Source organism: Pseudophryne corroboree, chromosome 11, assembly GCF_028390025.1.
Source record: "Pseudophryne corroboree isolate aPseCor3 chromosome 11, aPseCor3.hap2, whole genome shotgun sequence".
NCBI classification, from domain to species: domain Eukaryota; kingdom Metazoa; phylum Chordata; class Amphibia; order Anura; family Myobatrachidae; genus Pseudophryne; species Pseudophryne corroboree.
Genome location: NC_086454.1, coordinates 55,990,028 through 56,011,771, shown reverse-complemented (window position 1 = coordinate 56,011,771; position 21,744 = coordinate 55,990,028). Strand labels below are relative to the sequence as shown.

Below are 21,744 nucleotides of genomic sequence, written 5' to 3'. Positions count from 1 at the left end.
AAAATGCCGGGATTTGAATCCCGGGATTGGAGCATCCAATCCCGGGATTCACGGGATTGCACTGCGCATGTGCGGGAGGGAGTGTGTGTAAGTAATACTACTTACACTTAGGCGGGTGGCAGCCATAGACGAACGCTGAACGTGGCGACACTTCAAATGTGGCGCCGGCCGCCAGCCAATCAGAGCTGGCGGACCGGCAGCCAATCAGGGAAGCTGTCGCGGCAGCCAATCAGGAGCGATGCTGCGGCCGCTTCCCTGATTGGCTGCTGGTCCACCAGCTCTGGTTGGCTGGCGGCCGGCGCTTCATTTGAAATGCTGCCGCGTTCAGTGTGTCCATGGCTGGCGCCCACCTAATAGTAAGTGTTATTACTTACACCCAGCCTCCCTCCCGCGCCGCTACCAACCCTCCCCGCTACCTACTGTACACCCTCCCGCCCAGCTACCTACACCCTCCCGCCCCGCTACCTACAACCTCCGCACTGCTACCTACACCCTCCCGCCCAGCTACCTACAACCTCCGCACATTACATAGCGCTCTCTGTTGCAATACATTAATTAACTTAATTGAATACCCCCCATAGTGGGGCTGCCCAAAGCTCTTTTTACCTTTGAAGCAAGATTATTACCCTTGCTAGCACACGTACGCACGCACGCACGCACACTCACACATATATACTGTATATAAAACTTTCACTTCTAAAATCAACTAACAGCTTCTTGGATACATACAGAGGTCTCAACCAGAGGAGAGATTATAGCTTAAGTATGACATTTATATATTGTATATTGCATGAATGTGTGACTAGCTTTCTATGGGACTGTTCCAAAAACTTTACGAAAACATGGGAGCCATGGACTTCTCACATCATGTCCCACCAGCATTCAGTTGACATTCTCCAACACCTTCTATGCATGAAAAGCTGTCCCTGTGACCAATTTGTTACCTAACAGATGCACAGATAAGTTCAGCTGAGTCAACCCACCCCCCATCTTCTCCTTAACTTCACTCCATTCTTTTCCTTTACTCCCGACTGTATATTCTTATTTCTTCTCTGCACTCTACTCTACTGTACTATACAATTAAATAAGACTACTTTTATAGTGTAAACATGAATTGTTGATGGCCCTTATAAGTTTAAGGTTCTTGCTCATTACCCTTGTACCGTTTGTCTGTTATGGAGGCTATGAGGCCCACACATTTTGAATTACCTGTATATGGAGTACTTAAGTAGCAAACGCAGGACTTCTAGTGGGGAGTTTCCAAATGCAGTCCACAATCTCCCACTCTGAGGAACATTAGATCAAGTGCGGGAGTGTGACGGAGCAGTAGAAGAACCTAGTAACGACCCTCGGCATTAATGTAAACATTAATATTTAACACTATAGATGGTCTATAGTATAGACTGTATCAATCATTTAAATAATATAAATAAGTAATCAGGAAAAGGTTAACCATATCATAATAAATAAATACACACAAATAATAGAACCAGTACTGCACTTTCTAAGTACACATTCTCCCACCTCATGATAAGGCTCCTGTCTCTTATTCCTGGTAGTTTCTCTCTGGCCCAGAGCACTAATTGAGGGCTCAGATCCACACACACAGCAAACTTGGTAGAAGAAGCTGCTACAACTGGGCATGTGTAGCAGCTCTACTCTGTCCCTTACACTGCATGATGTGGCGGTAGCTCTTGTAATCATATTATATACTATTACTATTGTTGTCATCATTTGAGCCACTTGCCAAGAGGAGGGGGACCCCCACTACATTTGCCTATGTACTTAAGTGATACAGATTTGTGATTTTACTAAGTGTTATCTGGTTGGACAAATATGTGGTCTTTTTTTTTTTTTTTCCAGGACAGTTAGGACATGGAGGACAGAGGCAGAGTATTTTTATACCTCTTTGCAGGGGCGTATTAAGAGAGGAGGGAGCCTGTGTGCAGTCTCTCTTGCCGGCTGCATAGGGGTATATGCAATTCACGGCGAATCGCGGCAATTTTTCGCCGTTTTTTAATTCGACTTAATTCGACAGGTGAATTCCGGAAGGTGGCTGCAGGAATTCACCATATTCAATGAAAAACGGATTCGCCAGAACCGCGGGCGAAAATCGGCCGATTTGGCGGATTTTGCCGCGATTTTAAAAAACGGGAAAAAACGGGAAAAACCCGGAAAAAAAAATGGCGTGGGGTCCCCCCTCCAAAGCATAACCAGCCTCGGGCTCATCGAGCTGGTCCTGGTTCTAAAAATCCGGGGAAAAATTGGGCAGGGATCCCCCGTATTTTTAAAACCAGCACCGGGCTCTGCGCCTGGTGCTGGTGCCAAAAATACGGGGGACAAAAAGAGTAGGGGTCCCCCGTATTTTTAACACCAGCATCGGGCTCCACTAGCTGGACAGATAATGCCACAGCCGGGGGTCACTTTTATGCCGTGCCCTGCGGCCGTGGCATTAAATATCCAACTAGTCACCCCTGGCCGGGGTACCCTGGGGGAGTGGGGACCCCTTCAATCAAGGGGTCCCCCCCCCCAGCCACCCAAGGGCCAGGGGTGAAGCCCGAGGCTGCCCCCCCCCCATCCAATGGGCTGCGGATGGGGGGGCTGATAGCCTTTTGTGATAATGAAAAGAATATTGTTTTTTCCAGCAGTACTACAAGTCCCAGCAAGCCTCCCCCGCAAGCTGGTACTTGGAGAACCACAAGTACCAGCATGCGGGAGAAAAACGGGCCCGCTGGTACCTGTAGTACTACTGGAAAAAAAATACCCAAATAAAAACAGTACACAGACACCTTGATAGTAAAACTTTATTACACACTACCGACACACGCATACTTACCTATGTTGACACGCCGACTGCCACGGTCTCCGACGATCCGAGGGTACCTGTGAAAAAATTATACTCACCTTCCAGCGTCCAGAGGTACATCCACGTCCAGATATAAATCCACGTACTTGTTAAAAAAACAAACCGAACACCCGCTCCATACCGGACTAAAAGGGGTCCCATGCTTTCACATCAGACCCCTTTCTCCCGAATGCCGGGACATCACGTGACTCCTGTCACTGAAGTCCCTTCAGCCAATCAGGAAGCGCTACTTCCGTGGCGCTCACCTGATTGGCTATGCGCTGTCTGAGCTGTGACAGCGCATCGCAAAGCCGCTCCATTAGTTTCAATGGTGGGAACTTAGCGGCTAGCGGTGGGGTTACCCGCGGTCAGCCGCTGACCGGCGGGTGACCTCACCGCTAGCCGCTAAGTTCCCACCATTGAATAAAATGGACGGGGCTGTGCGATGCGCTGTCTGAGTTCAGACAGCGCACAGCCAATCAGGTGAGCGCAACGAAGTTGCGCTTCCTGATTGGCTTTAGAGACCTTTGTGTGACAGCTGTCACTGACAGGTCTCATTCGTGGAAAGGGGTCTCATGTGTCAGCATGGGACCCCTTTCAGTCCGGTGGTCGGGTATTTACGATTTGTTATTTTGCCAAGTACGTGGATTTATCTCTGGACCATGGCTGAGGTGAGTATATTGAACTTTTCTTTTCAGGTATCCGTGGATTCTACTTGGAGAAGAGGACCGATGTCGGCGTGTGAACATAGGTAAGTATGTGTGTGTCGGCAGTGTGTAATAAAGTTTTACTGTCACGGTGTGTGTGTCCTGTTTTTATTTGGGTATTTTTTTTCCAGTAGTACTACAGGTACCAGCGGGCCCGTTTTTCTCCCGCATGCTGGTACTTGTGGTTCTCCAAGTACCAGCTTGCGGGGGAGGCTTGCTGGGACTTGTAGTACTGCTGGAAAAAACAATATCTTTTCATGATCACAAAAGGCTATCAGCCCCCCCATCCGCAGCCCATTGGATGGGGGGGGGCAGCCTCGGGCTTCACCCCTGGCCCTTGGGTGGCTGGGGGGGGGACCCCTTGATTGAAGGGGTCCCCACTCCCCCAGGGTACCCCGGCCAGGGGTGACTAGTTGGATATTTAATGCCACGGCCGCAGAGCACGGCATAAAAGTGACCCCCGGCTGTGGCATTATCTGTCCAGCTAGTGGAGCCCGATGCTGGTGTTAAAAATACGGGGGACCCCTACTCTTTTTGTCCCCCGTATTTTTGGCACCAGCACCAGGCGCAGAGCCCGGTGCTGGTTTTAAAAATACGGGGGATCCCCTGTCAATTTTTTCTCCGCATTTTTAGAACCAGGACCAGCTCGAAGAGCCCGAGGCTGGTTATGCTTTGGAGGGGGGACCCCACGCCATTTTTTTTTAGGATTTTACCGTTCCAGCAATAAAAAAATAAATAAAAAAAAATAATATTTTAAAAAATATATAAATAATATTTGTGCCTCCAAAAAAAAAAAAAAAAAGTACCTAATCCCTTCTAATATAAATAGATATGCTATTCCTAAAAAAAAAACACCAAAAAAAACATGTTTAAATTTTTTTTTATTGTTTTCACCCTCCAAAGTGTGGCGGATTGAAAATGACGAATTTGCTGTCTAAAAGCACTGCTGTCGAATTTCCAAACTTGAATTGAATATGCTTTGGTCGAATTGCAGCACTTGTATCATTGCAGAAAAGTCGAATTTGCAAAAATTCGAATTTCAAAAAGTCGAATTTTGAAAGTCCGTTTTTTGGTCGGAAAGCACTGAATTGCATAGGCGAATTTTTTTTTTGGGCGAAAATGACCCGAAATTCGACAATTTCGGGAATTCGACCGCAATTGCATATACCCCATAGTCTCTGAGCAATGGCACCAGTAGACTCTAGCACTGTGCTAGAGTCTGCTCCACATGAGTAAAATACCAGGAAAATGGCCGGAGCGCCAGTTTCCCGGTGATTCTATGGGGCTGCCACAGAAGAACTGGGACTCTGGACAGTATTGCAGGGTATTTTAGAAATGTCAAAATAATAAAAAGCTCAGAAATATGTAGTAAAAATGTAATCTCCTACTTTAACGAAACCTATACACAGAAAGTTATAGGGGGTCATTCCGAGTTGATCGTAGCTGTGCTAAATTCAGCACAGCTACGATCTTCTTCTCTGACATGTGGGGGTACGCCCAGCACAGGGCTATCCCGCCCCACATGTCAGTGCCGGCCCCCCTCGCAGAAGTGCAAAGGCATCGCATAGCGGCGATGCCTTTGCACTTCAAGAGTAGCTCCCGACCAGCGCAGCTTTAGCGTGCTTGCCGGGAGCTACTCATCGCTCCCCGACCCGCAGCGGCTACGTGTGACGTCATGCAGCCGCTGCGGCCTGCCCCCCGTTCGGTCCGGCCACGCCTGCGTTGGCCGGACCAAACCCACGAAACGGTGGCCAAACGCCGCCGTTCCGCCCCCCTCCCGCCCAGCGATCGCCTCTGCCTGTCAATCAGGCAGAGGCGATCGCATCCCTGCTACGGCCTTCGGCCGTCTGGCATGCGCCGGTGTTAAAACGCAGCGAGCGAACGGGTCAGAATGAGCCCCCATAGTCTGGATCCATTTTTATAGTGTTGATCTCCAGAATGCTCAGGTTAGGAGGACAGTGTTAATTACTGTCAATTAACCAAAGCTTCATGTTACTGTGATTAGATAACAGTGCACTAGTACGGTAAGTAATATTTACTGCAGTCACTGAAATCATTTACTCTCACAGTGCTTATCGCAGGCCAGAAAATAAAACTTTATTACTTTGTGTCAGTGACAAGGTATCAGGCTGTATCTAAATGAATAAGAAACTTTAACATATACATTATGAGTGACATTTGTAATAATATTGCTTTGGATCTGAATACGTTTTGAAATAAAATCTCACACTGACTTTCATTAGACATGGGCATACGTTAAGATTCTCTCAGAGTTATGGGCGCACGTATACTGTAGGTTATTGTAGCAGGTGCTGTGTGTATAGTCTTTCCGGTCTGTATCTGTCTTCTCCAGTCTAACAAGTTGGTTGATATTAGTTCCTAGCAGCTCCCAGCAGTAGATACTTTGTAGGTCTGCCCTGCTTTGTATCTTTGGATCCTAACTCACTTTATCCAAGCCCAAATGGAGCCCCTTCTGTCCGGGTTCAGTCTGATTTTCTGGCAGACGGGATGCCGGCGTCAATATATCAACAACGGCACCATGGCCGCCAGTATGCCAGAAGCAGGGCGAGTGCAAAGAGTACCCTTGCGGGTTTACTGCCCTCGCCACGCTACGGACGCCACGCTATGAGTGGGTATAGTCCTGTTTGGCCGGAATTCCGCCTGCCAGCATTTCCAGCTGTCGGCATCAGTATCCTGAACGCCGGTATCCCGACAGCCGGCAACTTAAAAGTATACCTTCTGTCCTTTCAGTTTGTATCTTTATATCATTATTCCCTATCTCATTGTTTAGCCCATGTCTGCCTTGTGCTGAATTTGTTGCTGAATGTGGTTTCTCAGTATTTGTTTGGATAATTAATCCTGCTCCATTTTTTTATTGTTATTCTTTGCTCCTTGTATTGACCCCAGCCTGTTTAACTACCCACCTTGACTGTCACTATATGACTACCGCCCCGAGTCCTGGGGTTCTCCTGTCTGACTTTTCTCTGGTAGTGACTCCTTCCTATTCTTCCAATATTAATATGTCTATAAATCATGCCTTATGGCCTTTTTGCATATTCTCCAAAACTGACCACTCTTTCTACCTACTGTATGGGCCTGACTCAGAGATATACACAAATGCATCTGTGCGAGAATATGCTAATGTCGCAGCTGCCTGGATTTGCATTGAGATGCCCACTGTCCCAACGGCTGCATACAGTGAAGCAGCTACAGTTACAGATCAGTCTATTATCTAACTGTTGAGTTGGCACAACATGGCTGCAGGAAGTGACACGCCGGAGCAATTGCAACTTCATATAGGATCCCAGTTGAAGCCTCAAACGCACCCCCAAAGCGGTCTCAACACAGCTGCATATTTACCAGCACTCCCCGTAACCCCCTCCCAAATGGTACCTGACTGTCAGCTTGCAAATAAATCCTCTCTGTGACCACCCTTTGAAGATCATCACAGCACATGCGCAATGGGACATAAACGCATGCGCAGACTGCCGATAATTGCTCAACTGCGAAATAATTAGGTTTGCGTACTTCTCTGAATCAGGCCCTATGTTAGTTACGGGCCAGGGATTCCTTTCTTCTCTAGTTACTGGTTGGTATCACTTATATACAGTGAAGTATACATCCACACTCAAAAAGTGGAAACAGTTGTCTGTTAGTGCAAGTGGGCAGGGCACCCGCAATCAGCTGCATCTACACTTTGGCCATTCTCTCGGAGGGGAGAAAGAAAAAGGTAGGTAAGTACGATATGCCAGAGGTGCACTGTGCAAAAGGGTATTGTCAGGATCTCCAACCACTTTAGAATCACACCATGATTAAACTCCTCTTTTCTGCAGCATAGAGGTGCAATATATGCCACTCCAAAAGGGACCAACTCTAAGCTGTAGCAAACATTAAGTCCTTTTGTAGAGTCTAACCATGCTCCCTTCCAGATAGCCAGGTACACTCTTTGACTCATTTTAATAATCATAGTGTAATAGGAAATCTCACTTCTGCACTGTTCTGCAATAGAAGGACACTTGTACATCTTCTCTGTGCAGGAAATAGAAACATAGAATTTGACGGCAGATAAGAACCACTTGGCCCATCTAGTCTGCCCCTTTTTTATTTTATCCTTTAGGCAATCTCAACCCTTTTTTAACCTTGATTCTTTGTAAGGATATTCATATGCCTGTCCCAAGCATGTTTAAATTGCCCTACAGTCTTAGCCTCTACCACCTCTGATGGGAGGCTATTCCACTTATCCACTACCCTTTCTGTGAAGTAATTTTTCCTTAAATTTCCCCTGAACCTCCCCCCCTCCAGTCTCAATGTATGCCCTCGAGTTCTAATACTTCTTTTCCTTTGAAGAATGTTTCCCTCCTGAACTTTGTTAAGACCCTTTATATATTTGAAAGTTTCTATCATGTCTCCCCTTTCCCTTCTCTCCTCCAAACTATACATGTTAAGATCATTTAGCCTTTCCGGGTAAGTTTTGTGATGTAGGCCATGCACCATTTTAGTTGCCCTTCTTTGTACACTCTCTAATGTATTTATATCCTTCTGGAGATAGGGTCTCCAGAACTGGACACAGTATTCCAGATGGGGCCTTACCAATGACCTATACAGTGGCATTATCACTTCTTTTTTCCTGCTACTGATTCCTCTCCCAATGCAACCAAGCATCTGACTTGCCTTTCTCATTGCTTTGTTGCATTGCTTTCCTGCCTTCAAGTCACTTGAAATAGTGACTCCTAAATCTCTTTCCTCCTCAGTAGTTTCCATTATAGTACCCTTGATACTATACTTAGCCTTTGGGTTTTTGAGACCCAAGTGCATGATTTTGCATTTTTTAGCATTAAACTGTAGTTGCCACGTTCTTGACCATTTCTCAAGCCTACCTAGGTCATCAATCATTTGTTTGACCCCTCCCGGTGTGTCTACCCTGTTGCATATCTTTGTATCATCTGCAAAAAGGCATATCTTCCCTTCAATACCATCTGCAATGTCACCAACAAAGATATTAAAGAGAACTGGACCTAGTACAGATCCCTGGGGTACTCCACTGGTAACATTTCCCTCCATAGATTGCACTCCATTAACTACAACTGTCTATTTCCTATCCTGCAACCAGGTTCTTATCCATTTCACTAATTTATAATCCACCCCCAGGCTTTCAAGTTTATTTAGCAGTCTGTGATGTGGGACAGTGTCAAATGCCTTACTAAAGTCTAGATATGCTACATCTACAGCTCCCCCTTGATCTATTATTTTCATCACAGAGTCAAAAAAGTCAATAAGATTTGTTTGGCATGATCTCCCACCAGTAAATCCATGCTGTTTTGGATCCTGTAAGTTGTTCGATTTAAGATATTCCACTACTCTTTCTTTTAATAGTTTTTCCATTACTTTCCCTACTACTGATGTAAGGCTTACTGGTCTGTAGTTACTTGCTTCTTCCTTGCTTCCACTTTTGTGCAGTGGAACTACATTTGCTCTTTTCCAGTCCTCTGGAATATCACCTGTATTTAGTGACTGGTTAAATAATTCTGTTAAAGGTGTAACCAGGACATCTTTTAGCTCTTTGAGTATCCTTGGGTGTATTCCATCTGGTCCCATTGATTTATCCACTTTTAGTTTTGAAAGTTCTGTTAGGACCTTCTCCTCTGTAAATGTATTTTCATCTACCTTATTTTTATGAATGTCCTTGCAATTTAACTGTGGCCCCATCCCTTCTTCTGTAGTAAATACTGAGCAAAAATAATTATTTAGGTGATCTGCTATTGCCTTGTCTCCCTCCACCAAATGCCCACTCTCTGTCTTAAGTCTTATTATTCCTCCATTTGATTTTCTCCTTTCACTTATATACTTAAAAAAAGTTTTGCCCCCTTTATCTACTGACTGGGCCATTTTCTCCTCAGCTTCTGCCTTTGCACGTCTGATCACTTTCTTAGCATCCTTCCGTCTGTCCAGATACTCCTCTTTGTCGTTATTATTTTGAGTCTGTTTGTATTTCCTAAAAGCCATCTTTTTTGCTTTCACACTAGTTGATACTACTTTTGTGAACCACACTGGCTTCCTTTTCCTGGTGCTTTTCCTAACCATTTTGATACAAAGGTCTGTTACACTTAGTAATGCACTTTTAATTTTTTTCCACCTCTCCTGCACCCCTTCCAAGTTCCTCCAGTCTGCCAATGAATCACTTAAACATCTCCCCATTTTTGCAAAGTCTGCATTTCTAAAATCCAACACCTTTGTTTTTGTGTGAGAGGAGTTGGATCCTGTCTTTATACTAAACCATACTGCTTGATGATCACTGGATCCCAGGTGCTCACCCACATATATATCAGATATTCTATCACCATTTGTAAGAATTAGATCTAATATTGAGTCTTTGCGAGTGGGCTCCCTCACCAATTGCTTGAGAGATGCTCCCTGTAAGGAATGTAGAAATTTGCCACTTGTAGCTGAACTTGCAAAAGACCCCTCCCAATTTACATCAGGTAAATTAAAGTCTCCCATGATTATGACTTCTCCCTTAAAAGCCATTTTAGAGATGTCCAACAATAGGTTCCTGTCCAAATCCTGCCCCTGGCCTGGTGGTCTATAGATCACCCCAATGCGAATAATGTCCTTCTTCCCAGTTTCTATGGTGACCCAAAGGGCCTCAGTTTTGGCTTCAATATTTTGTATTAAAGTGGCATTTATGCTTTTTTTCACATACATTGCTACCCCTCCTCCTATTCTTCCTATTCTATCTTTCCTAAATAAATTGTATCCTGGTATAGTTAAGTCCCAGTCATGATTCTCATTGCACCAAGACTCTGTAATAGCCACAAAATCCAGGTTATCCCTTGTCATTATCGCAATTAGCTCTGGAATTTTGTCTCCTAAGCTCCTAGCATTTGCAGACATGGCTTTAAAAAATGTTTCTGTGCATTTGTTAGTAGTAGCCATGTCCAGAGCGTACAAAATGAATGACAAGTTTAAAAATGCTCTCACTCTGCCCAACTCACCCCCTTCACCTTTACAAGCTTCTGCTACAACAAAACCACTACCACTTTCTAGTGATACCCATGCACCTTAGCAGAAAAGTATCCACAGTTGCACCTGTTTTACGCTAGACATTGTGTCTAAAGCTAGTCCTTCACTGTCACGGATATAAATGACATGTACAGTAGTGCTTTTATTTTTCAACATTTTTCAGCCCTTGTTTGGTAGTTGTAGAGTTAACATGGGCAATACTTCTTAGGGATTACACCAACCCCACTCAATCCCCTTCCCCACCCCCCACGCACAGAAGCCTCTTGAGGTTGTAGACAGCAAGGTGGTTTCTTCCATCATTTGTACTACTGTTACCTCCATTAGCTTGGTCAGCAGGTGGCACTGTGGATCGCATTATCACAGCCTTGCACAGTGCAGCGATTTTCAACAGCTGGTGATGTCATCAAGCCCTCGGACTGCCCACTTCATGGAAGAAGTGAGTAGATTCTCAAGACTGGTAACTCCTTCAAGAGTCAGAGAGAGCTCCCAAAACTGTGCTAGTCAGTCAGACATTCCGGGAATTAGGCAAATATTGTCCAAGCTTGGACTTTCACTTGCAAAGGTAACATACTGTAATGGAGGTGATGTATCAAGCCGTGGAGAGAGATAAAGTGGAGAAGTTGACCAAAGTTGACCATCAACATCTAAAATTAATTTATGTAGCACGGCCTTTGAAATAACATAGGGGGTCATTCCGAGTTGATCGCTCGCTAGCAGTTTTTAGCAGCCGTGCAAACACATAGTCGCCGCTGACTGGGGGGTGTATTTTCGCTTTGCAGGAGTGTGAACGCCTGTGCAGCAGAGCGCCTGCAAACACATTTTGTGCAAAACAAGACCAGCCCTGTAGTTACTTATCCTGTGCGATGATTGCTGCGATGAGTGACACGGTAATTACGTCAGATACCCGCCCAGCAAACGCCCGGCCACGCCTGCGTTTTTCCAAACACTCCCAGAAAATGGTCAGTTGACATCCATAAACGCCCTCTTCCTGTCAATCTCCTTGCGTTCGGCTGTGCGATTGCAAACCGTCGTTAGAACCAGTGCAAAACCACAAAGGACTTCATACCCGTACGACGCGCATGCGCATTGCGGTGCATACGCATGCGCAGATTAGTCTTTTTTTTCAATGATCGCTACTCAGCGAACAACAGCAGCTAGCGATCAACTCGGAATGACCCCCATAATCTGATTGGTTGCATTGGGTGACTTCTTCAAGACTTAATACAACTCGCCCCTAGTAACAGTGGGTACTGGGAGAAGTGACTTGAGCGTAGAATACCACAAAATGGTACTTTATTGTTAATTTTTTAGTTATAAAGATATCAACAGCCCAGGAGTTGATGCAAATGGCAAGTTTGAATATAATGGCCCATTAAATAGTAGCTGGTATAAAATTAGTAGGAACGACTTTGTGCAATATGGAGTACTGGTTTTAATACACTTTTTAACTTTTGTTTTACTTAACCTTTTATTTAATAGGCCTTTCTCTTTATTACTTTTATTTAAAACAGTCAGTATCCTAGTTTTCTTTGCTGCCTTGCCTGAGAACAGGAGCAGGCCTGTGTCCATAGTAGTAAAGGTGTTAATGAGCCCTGACATGCCTGATTGCACTCTGGGGACTGAGAGACATAGAAGGTAATTTTCCAAATACATCTCAGGTGTGTAGTCAGGATTCCCTGGCTGAGTGCTTAGAGGTTGTGGTGTGCCACAACATCCATCACATGATCAGGATAATAATGGAATATTGTCCCTTAAGTAAATAGTTACCTATAGCTGCATTATTCATTACAAAGGGGAGTTGTAGTAATATGAAACAAAACACATGTGAAGGTTAAAGGAAATAGTCACTTAAACAAACCTTTTTATTATTGAATGTTTACTATTGCTAAACATAGTAAGTATGAGGAAAAACCATTGCATCATAACTCTAGTATGAGAAAAGGATACAGCTAATGCACTTGTTACTGGTTTAAATACAGTTAGAGAACTGAAATGACATACTGCAGATGCTTCCAGTGTCGGACTGGGGCATGTAGGGCCCACCGGGGAAATGCAGTGGTAGGGGCCCATGTTTAGGGGTGTGGCCAGTCTCTAGAGGGGGTGTGCCAAGCCACCACATTGGTTTGTCTAACCATTTTGCTAGAGTTGGTCCCCTAGATAAATATATACAGTAAATACTGTAGTGCATGCAAGATAATGTACTAGATTAGTAACAGCACAGTCTGGAACCTGATCCCTAGAGGAGGGGCTGGGTCCCCAGGCAAGTAGGGCCCACCGGTGGTTTCCCCTGTACCCCTGTGGGCCAGTCCAACCCTGGATGCTTCTGAAAATGTAATCTTTCATGGGTGCTGTTGGTATTCTCTTGAATGGCTCCCATTGGTACAGTATAGCCACGTTAAGAGATCTTACAGACGTTTAGGGGAATTGTTCCTATAGTTATGTGTGGCACAGTGCTGTTATAACAGCTGCCCACTGCTGGTATAATGTACTGAATATAATGTATTGTGGCAGGAGAGGTACTTTGCCACCTGGAAACAACTCTAGGGTAATTGATAGTGGCTTGTGCCACTTGAGTTGAGTGTCTGGTAAAAGCTGCTCACAAGGTCCCCATAGGTGGATGGGAAGTGCTGATGGACCGGGTTCCCATCCAATAGGCTCAGATCGGGTATTATCAGCTTTTCATCCCAGGAAGTTGCTTCAACAGCCAGCACCTGGCTGCTGGGTTTATAGCAGAGTCTATCCCATATGTAGGGCTCCTGATGGCAGTTAGTGCCCAGGTGATAGGCCTACTAGGGGTAGTGGAATTTGGAAGACTGTGGCACTAGTGCCAGGACGCCGGGACCTGAAGCGTTCCTTATTAAGTGAAATGGAGTGAGGCAGGGTCTAACCTCCATGGTTGTTTATGCTAAAGACAGTGATCTATGATTTATATGTAAACTTGTACTTGAGCAACCTGAATAAAAGGTATTTGTTGTTTTTCAACAAGCCTGGAGTCAGTTGCTGGCGGAATTTTTGTGGGGGAGCGCATTCTACTAACACTCCTGTCACAAGATTTTATATATATATATTTAGTGTATATATATATATATATATATATATATACACACATACACTGTATATGCTATAGCTTCCTTTTAACCAGCTATTGTATTTCAGAAATTGCCCCAGAAAAAGTGTTCCAATATCTCTTGTAACAAACTTGTTCTCCATTCAGATTCTACAAAAGACACTTACACCGACGAGTCGGAACATGGAACCTACGACTGCCGCACCGATCAATCTCTGCTCATTCAGCACGAACTTGACAGGCAAAAACAAACCTCGCGGAAATCTCAAAAGGTAATCCAGAATCCCCATCCCCAATCGATATTTCAGTGAAAGTATTACATTCTGTACTCACGTTCTGTACAGACAGCAATCAATTACCTGACGTTGTACTTCCAGAGTCAAACAAGCCCTTGGCAACTCATTCAATAGATATACCTTTATTTAAATGCAGTGGGGCTCGCAAAACATATTAAGTTATTTTGAGCTTTTCATAGATTCTTATAGCTTTCCTTAAGGCCCTGAGACTGATGATTTATACCTGAAATTAGAGCCCTCATGTTTCTGCGCAAATGTTCCATTGCTTGTAAAACTCTCATATAACTCTCTTGAGTGTTGAATTTTTGCTGCAGACAGTGTATGCTCTATATTATATTATATTATATTCAGTTTCAGTTTTTCTATCTGTACTAATCATGTTCATAATCTCTTGCAGTGTAAGGAAGAGTCGGTGAACAGAGAAAAACAAATCTTTGAAAGAGTCCCAGCTCACACAGTATGCGTTTTCTTATAATATGAAATATTATTTAAGTACCGTCTGCTAATTTAGGGTGTTATTCAGGTTTGTTAGCAAACCAAAAAGCACACTACTAGGCAAAACCATGTTGTAGTGCAGGTGGGGTCAAATGTAACACGTGCAGAGAGAGTTAGATTTGGGTGGGTTATATTGTTTCTGCGTGGTAAATGCTGGCTGCTATATTATCACATTGAAATTTTGATTTCAGTTTGAACACATCCCACTCAAATCTAAATCTCTCTGCACGTGTTACATCTGTCCCACCTGCATTGCAACATGGTTTTGCCCATTAGAGTGATTTTTTGGTTTGCTGACAAACCTGAATACGGCCCTATGTGACGTCTATAGCTATTGTTTGCATTGGTATATGTTTTGTTTTACAAGAGAATGGCTTCAATATTTTCTATTGCACCAAAACATCCTACATTTACATCTACAGTAAATAGAATGTGTTAAGTTTGATCAGTTCACGGAAAATGTTCTGAGTCTTATTGAGTAGCTCCTCCTGAGAAGTTATTTTCATCCATTAGCCCTTAAAAACATTTTTTTTTTTCAATGATGGCCTCTAAAGAGTTTTGTGTAATGGAAATGTCCATTCTTGCGTCAAAAGCACAACTGACTTTGACCTCATTACACTTTAAATACATTTGCTTGCCAACAGTAGGGAATAGCTGAGCTGGCTAAGATGCTGTGCAACATTGTAATCACTTAGCCAATAGAAATTATGTAACTTTAAAGGCTAATTCTGCCGCTGACTCAACAATGACTAAGAGGATTTAACCACCAGTTGAAAAAAGTTATGTTATTCCAAATTAAGCTTCTTCTTCTTCTTCTTCGTCTTCTTCTTCTTCGTCTTCTTCTTCTTCGTCTTCTTCTTCTTCGTCTTCTTCATCTTCTTCTTCTTCTTCTTCTTCTTCGTCTTCTTCGTCTTCTTCTTCTTTCAGAATATTGTTGTGTGCCCGTTTGTCTACTACCATCTTTTGGTTGAGGAGGTTTATGGTAATCTGTTGAAAAGATCCACAGACAATAATTATATGTGCTTTAGAGGCCTGTTAATTATTAGGAGCCATTAGTCCCACGTTATTATGTGACCATCTCCTTGTGAGTTGTGCCGGTGGATACCAAGGTAGCAGAGATAGTCAATTGCTCAGTTTCCAGGACAGATGTTTGGAACCGCGATGCCTAAAATGTATACTTATAACTAGTAACGGTGGGAGGTTACACTTAGCGCGCATGAATGAACACTGCAAGAGCCAGAGGAATGGGGGAGAAGTGGGGGAGGAATTCAAATTGATCCAGCTTTGCACTCTTTAATACTGAACAGTAGGAAGAGGCGGGTCTCAATGGTCTAACTGAAAATGGTGCATGTTGCCGCAATCATATCATGCACCAAAAAACGTAAATATTTTGGAGCTTGATGAATGGGGCACTAATGATGATTGGGCTTGTTACATAAAACATCCAGAAACTAGAGTTTCCGCATGTACAGTATAATGGGCCATTTCTCCATAATGAATAAACCCCTTGATGTACTGCTTGTAGAAACTATGATGGCAAGAGATTTCATACTTAAACAAGAATATATATACATATACATACATATATAAATATATATATATATATATATATATATAGAGAGAGAGAGAGAGAGAGAGAGAGAGAGAGAAATGTGCGGCACTCACAGCTCACAAAAAGACAACTGAACCACCGATGAATATATATATATATATATAATTTTATTTTTTTAGGGGGGGATTATAGGGATGATTCAATTGAATTACAGGCAAGTTGGTTGCAAGTGCTGCCCCATTGTATACAAGGAAATACAGTAAATAGTGATATTCGGCTCCGCAGTATGCAGAGTTGCATGAATCTATGCGGCTGCACATTCCCCATCCATATGCTTGTTGGAGTAGCTATCATCACTGTAAGCATGCACTATAGTGTCTGTGTACAAGTCTGCATAGTCCAAAATTCCATCTACGTACACGCAACACTTGCCTGAGTGTGCGTTATTTGCTTAGCAGTGCAGAGGTGAGTTTCAATTTGCAGATCGGAATTACTGAATTGTTATAAAGCGGTAGACTAAGTGCTTTCTCAGTGGGGTTATATGCCACACATGGCCATTCCCACTCCACTAAAGGGCTTAAGTTTGGCCGAGATTGAGTCTCATACACTTTGGCATTTGTGTATGTCCATGCACATTTTAAGCAATACATTAACACTATTTACACACATTCACCTCTATAACTCTATAATAAGTACAGTCCTCAGGGCCGTTGAGTCATAAGCAGGGCCCGGGTGGTAAGGAGGCGGGGCCAGGCCCCATGTTACAAAAATGAACAGCTGGATAGACCTTCATAGTGCCCTTCGAAAAGCCCTTTGTACTTTGTGCCCTCTTGTTGCTCTCGATTGTCCGCATGCTGTAATACAATGTAATAAAACTATTATCACACACACACAGTTGCATCCTGTAATGTTCCTACACTTAGCTGTTACAAGTGATAATTAAAAGAAACGTGATTAATCCGATCTATTAATGCAAAAGTAATTTAGTAGATTGTCAGTCTTTCCGAATTGGATGACACCTGGACAAGACATGTCCTCTTGGTAAAAGACTATAATAAAATTATAAAATATTGTTGAAATTTGGTATTAGTAGTATAGGTAAGGGTTTTGAACCATAAATTTTGACACCGAAAATATAGGCAACACATTATACCCATTTTTGACAAAACTGTTAATTGATGCATGGCAGTTTGTACTTTTATATAAATGTAACAGTGTGAACAGAATAAGCAATTAAATGTTGGCCCTACCTGAAAAACAACACATATATAAATTCAGTATTTTTTCATTTTACATCTATAGCATACTGACACTAATCAACTATAGAAGCTGTAGCATATAAGACGGACCCTGTGGTACCCAGGGGTGGATTTGGGTGTCATGGCGCCCCTAGGCACAACAGTAATGGCTTCCATCCTCTGCCTAATTGTATTATTTTCATTGATTGGTAATAAGTAGGTTTACCATACCACCCCTTTAAACCGGGACACTCATGGATTACACAGGTTCTGTGGCTCATTAAAACTAGGTGAGACGCAGACTTGAAGTCAGTCGGCCACAGAACTTGTGTAATTCAATAGTGTCCCGGTTTAAAGGGATGGTATGGTAAGCCTATTTATAGGCAATAATTTGATGATTGGCAATTGAATATAATAAGAAACTAGCCATGAACCATGACATTTTGTTTTATTTTTAATTATGTATGCATATTTTCTAAGTAGGACAGTTTACCTATTTACACTCCATTCAAGATGTCAATTGGTACTGTAGAGTCGAAATATTTTGCAGTTACTGGTAAATTTCGGAATAACAGTACTAAAATAAGCATCCAAGTGCTGCCCCTTTCCCCCCTCCCCCAGAAGACATGGGGGGTCATTCCGAGTTGATCGCACGTAGCAACTTTTTGCTACTCGTGCGATCAACTAGACGCCGCCTATGGGGGAGTGTATTTTAGCACAGCAGGGTTGCGATCGCTTGTGCAGCCCTGCTATGCTAAAGAAGTTTTGTGCAGAACAAGACCATCCCTGGACATACTTACCCTGTGCGATCGATCCAGTGATGAAGGTCCCGGAATTGACGTCAGACAACCGCCCTCCAAACGCCTGGACACGCCCGCATTCGGATCTCCACGCCCGGAAAACGGTGAGTATCCGCCCCGGAACGCCTCCCCGCTGTCAATCTTCTCGCAAACGCGCTAGCGATCTGGTCGTTGCCCGGCGATGGTTGTCACCGGGCAACGACGTGCTTGCCACGCATGCGCATTTCCAACCCTTTCGCACCGCAGCGAAGACACCGCAGCCTGCGAATGGGTCGGAATGACCCTTATGGTCAGACAAAGTAGGTTATCTGATCCTGACATATACCAATATTCCTGTAACTTTCTTACTGTTCCCTTTTCTGGAATCTCTCTATTTTTAATGTCAGAATAAAATCTTGTAGCTGAATTATTGACATGTCACAAAACTGCACTAAACCCTGCAAACAACCTGCTTAGGCCATTCATGCATAAAACCCTAAGGGGACATAACAAGCCTGATAGTTTTTAACCACTTAATCTCAAATCGCTTCATGCACAAATGCGTTCAAACACATTCTGAAAAAGAAAGGCTGCAGTATAACAAATTATATATTAATGTTTAGCAAGGTAATAATAAATTCATAACATGACAGAGAAAGCTGAAGCGCCCAATCCTCCGCTCATAGATAGTATTGTACAGTAGCATCCATTAGAAAGGTATGCTGGATAAATAAATGCACCTCTGGGGGATTGTAGAGAAACTCTCTACGAATCCCATTGCAGTCAATTGTCCAAACCTACCATCAAGTTAATGGTGCAGCATCTCCATGGCAGTGGACAGAACAGCAGTGTATCTTTAGTAAGTCCGAAGGTGATTAACCAGCTTGGAACATTTACAAATATCCCAGCTTTTCCGGACTGAAGCATGGAGTCGATGGATATGAGGGACATGGTAGGACAGCAGTCTTTATTTTCTACATGTGTTTGTTACTAGTTATTTTAGAAAGTGATTCGATATTGACTGTGACACTTAACTGTCGTAGAACACTCCTAGGCTGTATAATTAGAATATCAAGAAGTAGTTGCTGTTACTTGTAAAAAAAAAAAAAAAAGAATATAATTATTATAGTTTTTTTTTATATAATATTTTAAGTCAAACTAAGTTTGAGAAAAAGCAGAATAATTAGTTTGTGTAGGAGGTGTTTTTTTTTAAATAATGCTTGAATGGATAGAGTTACATTTTGTTATGCATTTGTTAGCAGATTCAGTTGTTACCGTATTAAACTTTAAGTAGTAACATGTATTTTCTGATTTTTAAAATAGGGCAGTCTGGTATACCGATATAAATGATTAAAAAAGATGCCTGCAGAGGTAAACAGTAAACACTCAATATGTTCCCTTTATGATAACAATGTATATTTGCATTTCAAAGAGTTGTTTTCTAAAATGCGAGGAATTGTCTGCTGCAATTCTGCAGATAGGACTTATTATAATGATAGTATTTGTTCGTTGCCTGCAGTGTTTTACAAAGGTTTTAGAAAAGGCAGAATATTGCAATTTTTGTTTATTACAGTCCACCATCCTGGATTTCTGTATACAATTTTTTTTTTAAGTTAATCAAGCAAAGGAATAAAATGCTAATAGACTAAATAGTACCAGAGCAATATTCTTTCATTGAAGTTTGTGTCTGGATGTGATTGATTTGTGTCTCCGGGAGCCTTGTTTTTGTGCTTTTCTCATAAAAGCACAACAGTGACCTTCATTCACTTGTCCACATACTTCATTTATGATCAGCCAGGATCTCTCTTGCGTATTAGAAAGTTCTGTGCATCAGCAATAATAGTACATGTGGCTCTGATGTATTTAGTTGTGCGTTCAGCACAACTCATTGAAGTTAAAGGAATTCTGCATTAGGAAGAATAAAAGGACACCTCTGTGCAGATCAAAAGTAGGGACAGCAGAACATGTTTGACTTGAAATTGGTTAGGAGAGACACCAACAGTATAATTACATTTGCCTAAATCTTGGAGGAGTCCTGGCAAGTTTATAAAAAGCCCAACAAAAACACAAACTCTTGCTGCTATCTCTGCTCAGTCTGTTCTGCAGCCACCATTGCACTGGTTTTCCTTTCTACACACTACCTACCATGTATGGAGGTTCAGGAGTGTAGCCTGCTACATGTACTTGATTTTGTTTAACAAACTGTATCAGGATAAGTTGTTTTCTGAAGCAAAGAAACAAGTATGAGCAGACCTTTAAGGTGTAGCCATCACTTGGTCCTGTGGTTCTGAACTCCAGTCTTCCAGTACCCCCAACATGTCATGTTTTCAGGACTTCTACCTGTGGAAAGCAAGTGGGATTATTACTGACCTTGCAAAATAGATAAACTCACCAGCGCATTGTTAAAGACATCCAGAAAACATGACCTGCTGGAGGTTCTTGAGAATTTTATTTGAGAAGCAGAGTTGAGTAGCCATTCTGAGCAAATTACCATGAGAACATGGTTTACAAAGCTGTGACATCATGAGCCACATTGTACCTCATTTCTCAGTGATCTCCTTTTGAACTTGCAGATTACGCATTGGCCCTACCCACATAATGACTGGCTATGTAGGAATATGATAGTACGTGGAATTCAATAAAGGGTTGTCAGTGTGGACACATGCAGAAATTGTGAGTACTAAAGGACACATGACTTTAGTAGTGCAATGCAATGCAATGCAGCTTGTTAGGAAAGGTGGGGAGCGGTCATCTAAAAGCTTTGACATTATGTATCTCACCTTCGCACCTTCAAGTCTTGATCTAGCCGGCGTCAGAGCTATGCCACACAGTCTGTGTTATCCTTGATTAACTTAGTAAGTATTCAGGCTTCTTTATCAACTATAAGAAAAAGTTATCGATGCAGATCCCGTTATTTTTTGGAAGATGAGAGAGAAGGATATTAAGATGCTGTCAGTTGAGGAGATCAGGTACCCTTCCATGTATCGTTGTAGCTAGTAGTTTAGTGATCAGGTGCAGTTGGGGGTTATTTTTCTTTTCTCTGACGTCCTAGTGGATGCTGGGAACTCCGAAAGGACCATGGGGAATAGCGGCTCCGCAGGAGACTGGGCACAAAAGTAAAAGCTTTAGGACTAGCTGGTGTGCACTGGCTCCTCCCCCTATGACCCTCCTCCAAGCCTCAGTTAGATTTTTGTGCCCGAACGAGAAGGGTGCAATCTAGGTGGCTCTCCTGAGCTGCTTAGAGTAAAAGTTTAAATTAGGTTTTTTATTTTCAGTGAGTCCTGCTGGCAACAGGCTCACTGCATCGAGGGACTAAGGGGAGAAGAAGCGAACTCACCTGCGTGCAGAGTGGATTGGGCTTCTTAGGCTACTGGACATTAGCTCCAGAGGGACGATCACAGGCCCAGCCATGGATGGGTCCCAGAGCCGCGCCGCCGTCCCCCTTACAGAGCCAGAAGAGCAGAAGAGGTCCGGAAAATCGGCGGCAGAAGACGTCCTGTCTTCAATAAGGTAGCGCACAGCACCGCAGCTGTGCGCCATTGCTCTCAGCACACTTCACACTCCGGTCACTGAGGGTGCAGGGCGCTGGGGGGGGGGGGGGGCGCCCTGAGACGCAATAAAAATACCTTAGATGGCAAAAAAATACATCACATATATGGGCTATATGGATGCATTTAACCCCTGCCAGAATACATAGAAAAACGGGAGATAAGGCCGCCGATAAGGGGGCGGAGCCTATCTCCTC

The 21,744-nt window shown here is 43.2% G+C and overlaps 1 protein-coding gene and 1 long non-coding RNA gene across 6 annotated transcripts in view; one reads left to right on the top strand and one right to left on the bottom strand.

Moving 5' to 3' along the window:
* Positions 1-21,744, top strand: part of ANO3 (anoctamin 3) — a 1,051,220-nt gene that overhangs the window by 592,208 nt on the left and 437,268 nt on the right. For all 5 annotated transcript variants that reach the window (XM_063944334.1, XM_063944333.1, XM_063944335.1 and 2 more), the window contains exons 3-4: positions 13,787-13,911; positions 14,333-14,392. In XM_063944334.1, the coding sequence (XP_063800404.1) occupies positions 13,787-13,911; positions 14,333-14,392 (185 nt within the window). The remainder of the gene's footprint in view (positions 1-13,786; positions 13,912-14,332; positions 14,393-21,744) is intronic.
* Positions 16,168-20,852, bottom strand: LOC134969918 (uncharacterized). The gene is made up of 3 exons (XR_010189564.1): positions 20,780-20,852; positions 20,253-20,339; positions 16,168-16,836 (listed from the first exon to the last, which is right to left on the bottom strand). It is a non-coding gene; the product is annotated as an uncharacterized LOC134969918 (long non-coding RNA).